We start from the raw sequence: 10,854 nt of genomic DNA, 5'->3' as shown, positions 1-10,854 counted from the left end.
TAACGGGCAAGGTGTTTCCCCCGGTCGTGCTGCAGGCTGTGATTTAAAGGCCTTCATTCCTGTGCACGGCCATAGCTGGAGAGGAGTGAAGCAATCTCTGATTACACAGCTTTGCAGGTTGACAGGACGTGAGGCCGTGGGCACAAACTGAAACGCAGGAGGTTCCCTCTGAACATCAGGAAACACTTTTTCACCGTGAGGGTGACCGAGCACTGGCACAGGTTGCCCAGGGAGGTTGTAGAGTTTCTCTCCACCCTTGAGAGATATTCAAAAGCCATCTGGACATGGTCCTGGGCAGCCCGATCCTGGTGACCCTGCTTGGGCAGGGGGTTGGAGCAGATGACTTCCAGAGGTCCCTCCCCGCCTCAGCCATCCTGTGACACCCTGAAGTTCAACGCGTGGCTTCAAGCACCCCATTTGTTACTCAGCAGTAAAACAGGCAGGTCAGCCGGGTTGGTTCATCTGCGGCTGGCAGGGGAAGGAGGCGGTAACGGTGAATATTTCTGCTCAACCAACGGAAAGCTACGCGTTTCTGCATTGGTATCTAGAAATACTAATTGTGGAGCGCGGGACAGGAGCGTCTCTTCAGATTTTATTTTTTTTTCCCCCTCCCTGTTGGTGACAGCGCAGTTCTGGTTGTGAGAGGACAGAGGATGCGACCCCCTTAGACGAGGATAAGAGTAGCGAGGAAACCGGAGGGGAAGGCTTTGCCCGCCTTTTTCCAGTCAGTCAGTCAGGCGGGGCGGTTCCCGCCCTGCCGCCGGCGCGCGGCCGGAAGCCGGGGGGCGGGGCCTCCCCTCGGGCCTAGCGGCGGGGCCGGGCCGGGCCTGGCGGGGCCTGGCGGCCGCGGCGCCGGAGCGGAGGGCGGGCGGCGCGGCTGCGGCTGCGGGCGGCGGCGGCCCCCCCCCCGCCTCCGTGCGGGGCAATATGTTCAAGAGAATGGCTGAGTTCGGGCCTGACTCCGGGGGCAGGGTGAAGGTGCGGGGCCGGAGGGCGGGAGCCTTCGATTCGGGCTGCGGGCGGCTGAGCCTAGCCGGGCGGCTCTCGAAACGTGACGGTTTGGGGGGTTTTCTTTCTGTTTTGTGTGGTGTTTTTTGGTTTTGAAGGGCGTTACCATCGTGAAGCCGATCGTGTACGGGAACGTGGCGCGGTATTTCGGGAAGAAGAGGGAAGAGGATGGTCACACGCACCAGTGGACGGTTTACGTCAAGCCTTACAGAAACGAGGTGGGACCTTCACCCGCCGGCGGCTTTAAAAACAAAGCCGGGATTTGAGGGAAAGGTGTTGGGGTGGAAGCGGGGGGAAAACGCGCAGGCTGGTGGGGTTCTGAGAAGGAGAAAGAGAGGGAAAGGCGCTTTTCCTGTGAGGTTTTTCCGAGTGATCTTGCAGGCCGGGGAAAACTGGCGAGCGATCGTGGGGACAAAATACTGACAGACCCCCGCGCCGGCGCCAGCTCTGCTATTTACCGCCTTGCTTTCCTGCTGTTTTTAAAGGTAGCTCTGTCAGAAGAAACGCTAGTCACATAGGACGGATGAATAAACGGTGGTTTGGTGTGCTGTGTAAGTAATCAGAAATAACGACGTTTCTATTTTAGGATATGTCTGCCTACGTGAAAAAAATTCAGTTCAAGTTGCACGAAAGCTACGGTAATCCTTTAAGAGGTGGGTTTTGCATTCGGGCATTTGCTCCTAGAATGGGCTTTTTGATTAGTTCCACTGAGGCTTTATCGTCCGTATTAACACCTCTGTTTCCTACTGCAGTTGTTACCAAACCACCGTATGAAATCACCGAAACAGGCTGGGGTGAATTTGAAATAATCATTAAGATATTCTTCATTGATCCAAATGAAAGACCTGTAAGTACATTGAACTTTTAGCAACGCTTAATTAATTATGGCGGCCTAAAGCTGTGCTATAGGGTATTGCTGGTCAAAATAAGGCCCAAGCCAAGGCAGTAATAAAGCTTGTTCTTGTAGGAAATGTGTTTTAATGGTTGGCCACGTTTTCCTGTTCCTGTGCTTTACTGCTGGCTGGGGCGTTCATAATGGCTTTTCCTGCACTTGGCTTCTCGGATGTTTACTAATACGTGACCACGTGTTGTGCTTTACCTGGGCTGAACACGTGCTGAGGATTTCTCTTCTGTGTGGCTTCCTAGTTGTAGAATATTTTAATAGTCTTTTTTTTTTTTTTTTTTTTTTTGTCTATCAGCTTTGCTCAAAATCAGTTAAAAAGCAGCAAAGGTACTATGCTAGCGTTAGTCTCTTTCCCAAGAAAAGCAGGCTAAGACCCTTCTCTAGTTCTATAAAGCACTAGAATGAATTTCTTACCATCCTGTGTTTTAGACATGTCTTGCAGGTTTGTTTATACAGGTTTAGGTAGGAAACTCAATTACCATATTTTAGGGGAAAGGGATGTTTTTTTTCTGGAAGAACTGAGTTCCTTCTGTCGCATGAACTACAGCAGTCCTTTTGCTTTAGCCGGTTTTTTTGCCAAATGAGGGGAAAACTGAATTTTATGTTTTTCTTGAATATGTGAAAATCGATACTAGACTAGAAAAAAGGGCTTCCTGTGCTGCTGTGCTCGGTAGCATCCTGACTTCTATTAGTTCCGTTAACGGCTTGTCCAAGCTGTTGCAAAGTTGGCTGGGTGTTTTTTCTGTACTGCTGTTCTTGGGAGGCCGTTTCGGTGCCTGTCGTGTTCTTCCTTTCCAGGAAGTACCAACCGGAGTAAGGTATCGCGCTCTTCCACCACCCTTGGCGGGTCTGTTTGTGGCAGGGAGGAACTGTGGGCTGTGTGTCCTCTTGCCAGGTCGTGGTCCAAGTGGTCAGTGGTTCCTCAGGGCTGGACAGAGGGCTTCCATCCCTCTCTAGCTCCTGCCGTTTGCAGCGCAGGAGTAACTCCTCAGAGAGAAATTTCAGTGAAAAGCGACTCACAGCCCCCCCCCCTCCCCCCCCCCCCGGTGTTTTTCTTTCACACGAAGGGATGATAAAGGCACAGAAAGCACTTTCTAACTGATCAATTGGCTAAGTCAGCTTGGAACTAAATCATCTGTTTGGAAATGTTTATGAGAAGGTCTTTGTAGTAGTTTTTATACACTAATCCTAAACCACTTGCCCAGATGTTCTTAAAGTATCAAAGAAGCCTTTGGGTAGTTGGTGTGTTTAACACTGAACATTAAAGTTAAGTGATTCTGCTGAAGTTATAAGACGTTTATTTGTGTATTCCTAAAAGATTTTTAAATCACGTGCAATTGTTTGGTAAGAACAAATACTGCTTGTCGATATCTAGAAGAAGGTTTGTATTTCCCTACAGTTGTCAAGCTAATAAAATTCTGTCTTTGTATAGGTAACCTTGTATCACTTGCTGAAGCTTTTCCAGTCCGATACCAATGCCATCCTGGGAAAGAAAACTGTAGTTTCTGAATTCTATGACGAAATGGTATGAAAATTTTTAATGTAATCCTCACTTTATTTTGAAGAGTGTTAGTGATACCATTTATTTTTCTCCTTTGTTAGATATTTCAAGATCCTACTGCAATGATGCAGCAGCTGTTAACGACATCTCGTCAACTAACGCTAGGTGCTTATAAGCATGAAACAGAGTGTAAGTTGAAAATTAAAATATTTTAATTTTAGAAATAGACAATAGTTGGTTTTGCTTTTAGTGTTTTTTTCTGGGCTGTAACAGTTCAATGGATTTGGATGCTGCTAAAAAGTGGTATTTTTGCATTAAATTAGCTTCAACTTTTGCAAAGATATTAATACTTACTTGAAAATGTTTTAAGATTTTCTGATCTGTATGCCTGCTGAAAAAAATAATTATGAATTACTCAGTATGAAGAGTGATGGCATGATCTATGCCTTGTTTAACATCTTTGAAATGAGTTAAACCGGAGAATAAATTAAGGCCACTCTGTTTGTGGTACAGTTCTGTTCAGCTCATCGGGGTGTTAACTGCAAGCAAAGATGGCACGTTAAGCACTGAAGTAATGAGAAGTTAGTACTGTTAAGTCAAAGCAGCAACCCTTTGGCGATAGAGTTGTGCCTGAAAGCTCTTCTTGTCTTTTTCCCTTCTGTCTCAGTCTTTAACTGTAGGTCATTTCATAACATAACTTCTTCAGTATAGCTTAATGTGCTTTGCGTCCTTTTTATCTAATCTCTTTTCAAATATAAAACAGAATATTAAGGGAATTAAAGAAATGACATTAAAACACATTGATTTGTAAAACGTAATGCAGTTAGTGATGATTTCTGATCTTCTGGATTTCATCTCTTTTCTTCTACTCTCAAAAAGCAAATGTTGTATTTATTGAGCCCAAATCCTCCCTCTTTAGTTACCAACTCTAATGCCATCATAGTCCAGCTCACCTGGCCTTTGGCTTGTCTGCGTTTTCCCCTGCCAACAACTGTCAGGTATTTTTAGACGGTGAATACCTAGAGCTGAGAGTGGTTTTGAGTTTGCAGGCCTAAAAAGTTAGGGTTCCAATTTGCCTTACATCTGTTTGGGGGTGCAGACATGTGAGCTACTTGTATTTTCTACCTCAGTTTAGCTAGTCTTGAGGTGGATTTTAGTTATATTGCAAGTTGTTACGGTTTACGTGTAGAAAATGTTTAATAATTTGCATCATAAAAAAGCTGTGCCCAAATTTAAACTTTTCTTGCTTAAAGTTTCTGGATGTTTCTCCTGAGAGTAGAAAGAAACTTTTAGTGGGTCTTTTTTGTGTATATTTCCTTAAAATGTGCTACTGAAGCAGATAAAAATTAAGATTTTTTTTTCTTTAATTTTTTTTTTTGCCACTGCCCATGATTATGTAGGGTATGGGATATGGAGATATACCCATGGCCTCCACAGATTTATTGGCTCTACCAGCTTTGTCCAAAAACTTGTGCATGAACAAGTTAAAAAAAAAAAAATAAAAAAAAAAATTAGGACATCTCAATAAACCAGCTTGAGATGTCCTAATGTCAGATACTTATAAAAGCAAAGGCAGCACCACTACATCTTTTAGATACATGGAATTAAACTCCAGGGAGACAGAGAGTAGAAAGTGGTTACAGTACACAGAAAAGGAAGCACAGGATGGCTGAGGTTGGAAGGGACCTCTGGATGTCGTCTTGTCCAACCCCCTGCCCAAGCAGGGCCACCAGGATCAGGCTGCCCAGGACCGTGTCCAGACGGCTTTTGAATGTCTCCGAGGATGGAGACTCCACAACCTCTCTGGCAACCTGTGCCAGTGCTCGGTCACCCTCACGGTGAAAAAGTGTTTCCTCACGTTCAGAGGGAACCTCCCGTGTTTCAATTTGTGCCCATGGCCTCTGGTCCTGTCGCTGGGCACCACATATAAATTATTTGTAATTCTCTGTAATCTCCCATTTATTTGCTGTCACCATGTCAGGTTCCCCCGTCCCCCCCCCTCCCCCGCTGCCTTTAAAATCTCTGGAAAATTATTTGGTGAATTATGTAACTCCATCCACAAAACTGATGGGCTGAATGAGGCCACAAAACAAGCTTGGTTTTTCTTCTTTTATTTTTAATTTCAGGTTTTTATTTGGATACCATTTTGACTACAATCATTGAATCTCTAAGGCTAACAGTGATAGATTTTTTTCAGGACACACACCATCCAAATTACTGGTGCAATTTAAAAAAAATTGCATAATTACAAATTTCCATGCTACTTACAATATTTATTTTTTCTTTATCATCACCACAGTTGCAGATCTTGAAGTGAAAACCAGGGAAAAGCTGGAGGCTGCCAAAAAGAAAACTAGTTTTGAAATTGCTGAGCTTAAAGAAAGACTAAAAGCAAGTCGTGAAACAATCAACTGTTTAAAGAATGAAATCAGGAAACTTGAAGAAGATGATCAGTCTAAAGATATGTGACGAGTGTTGACTTGAAAAAGAGCCTATACTGAAAACAGAAGGACTTCCTTCAATCATGGAATTCTATGCGTTCAATTCTGTAACTGAGACTACGTGCATTTCACTTGCAAATGATTGACCTATGTGGCAATTGACTGCATAAATGGAAGAAAAAAGAAAGAATGTATCCTTGTTTTATAGTTAAAATCTGTGGGTACTTAATGATTTATTTCAAGTAGAAGCGGTCTTGGAGACCAGACTACTTTTTTTTTTTTTTAACTGCATTTGAGTGGTATATGGAAACTTTGTATTAAGTCTTGTATTAGTTCAATGTGATTTTACAAAATGCTGGTGTTTACTTTTTTTACTTGTTTTTTCTACTGATTGTTTAGACATGCATCTTTAAAGCTGAAAATAAAACATGCTTTTTTAATTTTAATATTTTTTGTCTCTGTCCAGTTGTGGGCTTCAAGAACAATTGTAAATAGCATACCCTGATTTAAGGCAGAGGTTGAAATATAATGGTACACAAGTTGCTTAAGTCTGGTTACAGTGATATATGCATGTCTGTCTGTTAATCAGCACAGTGAAAAAACTTCCTGAGAAAAAGATTTTAGATAACTTGTGGGGCTAGAAACTCTTATCTGTAGATATACATCTGCTTTAACACATATAAATGCGTCAGTTATACAAGTTATGCTCAGAAGTAGGAAATTATTCTGGTCCTGTTTTGTAGAAGTTTAATGTTAGTACTGTACTGTGGTCAGTTCATTGCACGTTGTCTCTGCTGCTCTTTCCTCCTCACTCTCTTCCCCTGCTCCAGTGTGCGGTCCCTCCCATGGGCTACAGTCCTTCAGGAGCAGACTGCTCCAGCGTGGGGGGTCCCAAGTCCTGCCAGCAAACCTGCTCCAGTGTGGGCTCCTCTCTCCACAGATCCACAGGTCCTGCCAGGAGCCTGCTCCAGCACGGGCTTCCCTCGGGGTCACAGCCTCCTTCGCACATCCCCCTCCTCTGGCGTGGGGTCCTCCCCGGGCTGCAGGTGGAGATCTGCTCCATTGTGGACCTCCCTGGGCTGCAGGGGGACAGCTTGCCTCACCATGGTCTTCATCACCACGGGCTGCAGGGGAATCTCTGCTCCGGTGCCTGGAGCACCTCCTCCCCCTCCTTCACTGACCTGGGGGTCTGCAGGGCTGGTTCTCTCACGTGTTCTCACTCCTCTCTCCAGCTGCAGGTGCACAGGGTTTTTTCCCCCCTCTTCTTAAATCCTTTCTCCCAGAGCCACTACCACTGTTGCTGATGGGCTCGGCCTTGGCCAGCGACGGGTCTGTCTTGGAGCTGGCTGGCATGGGCTTTGTCGGATACGGGGGAAGCTTCTAGCAGCTTCTCTCAGAAGCCACCCCTGTAGCCCCCCTGCTACCAAAACCTTGCTACGCAAACCCAATACGTATTCGTATGTAACTAGCAAGTGGTACCCCTGAAAAACCAGTATGTGATCTTTTGCCTGTAACGTGGTTTTTTTTTTTTCCTTTCCTAGAGGTAAAAGAGCCTGATAAAGATGGTGCTACCTCAGGTTTTGAAAAGGCTTGGGCATCTTTTCTACTGCTTCAAGATACTGTGTTGCAGTAAACTCTGCTATAGAGAATCAAACATCCCACTTACACTCTCCCATAGAAAACAGGATTATCGATGATTTGGGAACAAAGGACTCATTTCTTCATATTTGAAACAACTGATGATTGGGTTTTACCATGGCTTGGTAAAGATTTAGAACTGAAACAGTTTCAACACTCAAGACGAAGACTGAAGTTTTTCACTAAGAAAAATAACTGTTAAAACTTGGCATATTTAAGTTTATGTTTAAGTTTATGGTATTATATATACACACAGGTTGAGGAACAGCTTGTGCCAGTAGTGTCCACACAGATCCTTCCTAGCACTGCAGACTACCCCAGTTTTTCTGGCTACCTGTTTTGGTTTATGGATTCAGGAGCCAATTTCCTTTTAAGCAGTAGCTGAAGAAGAATGTGCTAGGCAATTTCAGTACAGTAGAACGTGCCATTTTTCAGAGCTGTGCACTGAAAATAAGGCTTGCATGGGCCACAGTATATTACACATTTTAAGGCTGAAAGAACACTTTTCATGGAAAAGTTAAAAAAATACTCATATAATTTTCTTTTATGATACCTAATTATGCAAAGTGTTTATTTGGTTGCTTCCTTGTCTTTGATATCAGTAGCAGATTTTTAAGGAAAAATATAGTAAGGTTAGCACAAAGCGAGGCCTTCCAAGTATATTCTCTTAGCTTCTTGCAGATTTGTTCCATTTCCTGAGAAGGTTTTTAAGGCACATTTTGTTTGCTGAAACAAAAATGGGAATGGAAAGCATGGTTTTGGTGACACTAGGTTGTATGCAACATTATTATCTTCATATTTGTCAGTTAAAATAATACTAAGGTAGAGTAACTCAGATGGAATATTAAGTAGGTTTTGCAAGAGCTGTGACTAACAAGAATAGGTCTGCTGCAACAGGCTTGAACAGACCAAAAAAGAATGGAACGGTACCTTTTGAATCTGATGTTTTTGTAGGAGCAGAAAGTATTCTTTTTGTTTACATTTTTAATAACATCCAATAAACAGCCTAGTATTCAACTTTATACAGAAGCAATGATCCTGGCTCTACTGTTAGCAGCCATCAACATGCTAGACCAGTGATGTAATTTTTGTTTGTGGTTAGCGTGTTTCTTTTTCCCCAGTTTTTTTTTCAGCTTTTTGTATTTTTTTTTTTCCTTTCCTTTGTGCTCTCTGTAAAGCTCATACAAGAGTCATTAGGTTCCCCCATCAATACTAAGGCAAGAAAATAGTCCTAACTTCTGTCTGTGCTGAGCAGTTACTGTTGACAGAAAGCAAGCAGTGTACCTTCTGCTTTACAAAGTTCCTTATTATGTTCTTCAGATGCTGAGAAAGCAATTGTGCCCTGTATTAGGCAGTAACTAAATTCTGGAAAAAGTTCATGAGAATTAAGCAGGATTTTGGATTGCGAATAAGTATGAAAAAAACCCCGCCTCCCTGCATTTGACAAGTAAACCTATAGCTACCTTCTCTACATGCAACTGCATGGTTCTCAGTTAATAGGTTATGTTTGGATCTTTGTGTTCTGCCGTTAAGAGTTGTTGATGCAAACACCTGAGATAACGTGTACACAGTAAATGTACAGTGTTGGCCTCCTAGTGCATATCATTTTCAAAGTTACTAGGACAAAAATAGAGTGGGGCACCTAAGGACATGGTTGCATTTGACCTCCATTGCCTTGAAGAAAAACCCAAATGCTACACTCCGCTTTATTTTTGGCAGCCCTACGAAGATGCGATTCCAGACAAATAGTTACAGTTTGTGCTTGCCAGGGGTGCTAACTTAAATGCTAGCTATTTACATTGCTGAGACTGACTTCAGACTGTGGTTTCACCCTGAGTTATAACTGTGAAACACAGATGTATTTAAATTAACTTTGCAAAGGTGGGAAAAAAATCCCTCGTGCTATAGGTACAGTTTGGTATCAGTGAATTGCACAGTAATCAGTCCAATTGCCTACACTGAAGCTTTAGGCTCCACTTGAAGTAACGCTTTGGTAGGTAAAGATTAGACGTGATTTATCTCAGTTTATACGCTTACTGTTACCAACTTTACCAATGAGGAATGTTTACTTCAGGCATCAAACATGCAAAAGTGGTAGTTACTGTCATCGCTGCTTCCACTACAAAAACTTGGGGGTTTTAAGTATTTTAGCTAAGACATATTAATAGTCATCACTGTAATTTCAGACACTGACTGCTGACTCACTTACTACCCAGTATTATCTACTGCTAGTCCTTTTTTTTACCTAGCTCCATCTCATATAACGTCCTTCTTTCCTTTGCCTTTGGGTTTGGCACACTGTAGTTCACAGTTAGACTGTGAAGTTGTATAAGGCTGTGCCCAGGGGGTTTCTCAGTAGAAGTGCCATTATCTGACAGGAGATGTGTAAATACATTTAATTCAAAGATTTACTTGAGAATTGTTGTGGTTAGTAGAGATGGCACTGGAAAGAACATTAAGTCACCCTGTTCTTTTTCTTTCTAGACAGATGCTGGTAATAACGCCGACCTAGACACTTCTGCTGCTTATCCATTTATTCCATATTAAATATGTCACTGTTTTTTTGCTTCTTAATGGGAATACAGATTTCAGAGCATTTCAGGTTGTTTTCAGACATAAGGTTGTTTTCCAAACACCAGGTGGCAGGTATGTCCAAAATATTCTCCAGTCTCGACAACATTTTAATTACTGGGATTTTGGCAGACCTGTGCTATTTTTGCTTGATCTCATTTGCTTTGAGACTTGATCACCTGATTAGAGAACTTGTATTTGTTTGACCAAATTATCTCTCGCATGTTATGAAACTGTTCAGCAGCCTTGTAAGCAAATCAAACGTGCTGTGCCACGAAGCAAAAAAAAAGTGTGAATATTTGTTTGCAATTTTTGTTCATTTGGCAAGGGAAGCAGCTTTCAAAACACAAATCTCTGGGGTTGTTTTTAGGGGTTTTTTTTTGCTTTTTCAGGCCGAGATTGTGTGACAATACGACTGAACAAAACATAATTTAGGTATGCTACTGGACTGCATACTTTGCTGGCACTCAATGGCTTGCACTCAATTGCAGGTGCAAAATGGCAGCATATTCCACAAGTAAAAGTAATTACTTTTTTAAACTTAATGTTGATAGAGTTAGTAAGCTGCTTTGACTACTTACTGCTTCATGAATACTATGAATGAACCTTTGGCTTCCAAATATGTTGAAATTTTCAATTTTCCTGAATACAGTAGGGAAGAACAGCTTAACTTAAGTAAAGGGAAAAAAAGAGAATTAGGATGGTAAAAAAGAATAGCAACAATGAGAAATTCTTGTTATATATACATTGTGATATAATTAGTTGGGATTTATTTTAACATTAATTTATGA

The 10,854-nt window shown here is 42.3% G+C and overlaps 1 protein-coding gene across 1 annotated transcript; it reads left to right on the top strand.

Annotated features, from left to right (window-relative positions):
* The first annotated feature begins 787 nt into the window (after positions 1–787).
* YEATS4 (YEATS domain containing 4) lies at positions 788–6,300 on the top strand. Its single transcript, XM_075057965.1, has 7 exons — positions 788–978; positions 1,107–1,226; positions 1,595–1,661; positions 1,761–1,855; positions 3,345–3,437; positions 3,515–3,602; positions 5,713–6,300. Exons 1-7 carry the CDS (start codon positions 928–930, stop codon positions 5,880–5,882), a joined length of 684 nt encoding a protein of 227 aa, XP_074914066.1. The 5' UTR covers positions 788–927; the 3' UTR covers positions 5,883–6,300.
* The last annotated feature ends 4,554 nt before the right edge of the window (positions 6,301–10,854 follow it).

This window comes from Buteo buteo, chromosome 26, assembly GCF_964188355.1.
Source record: "Buteo buteo chromosome 26, bButBut1.hap1.1, whole genome shotgun sequence".
Classification (NCBI taxonomy): Eukaryota; Metazoa; Chordata; class Aves; order Accipitriformes; family Accipitridae; genus Buteo; species Buteo buteo.
The sequence above is the reverse complement of the archived record's forward strand: the minus strand, read 5'-3'. Positions and strand labels throughout refer to the sequence as shown.

Bases quoted from the DNA above. Each gene is read 5' to 3' on its own strand.
- YEATS4 (XM_075057965.1), top strand. From the start codon at position 928: ATGTTCAAGAGAATGGCTGAGTTCGGGCCTGACTCCGGGGGCAGGGTG. The intron at 979-1,106 runs GTGCGGGGCCGG...TTGGTTTTGAAG, and splicing joins ACTCCGGGGGCAGGGTGAAG to GGCGTTACCATCGTGAAGCC. The intron at 1,662-1,760 runs GTGGGTTTTGCA...TTCCTACTGCAG, and splicing joins CTACGGTAATCCTTTAAGAG to TTGTTACCAAACCACCGTAT.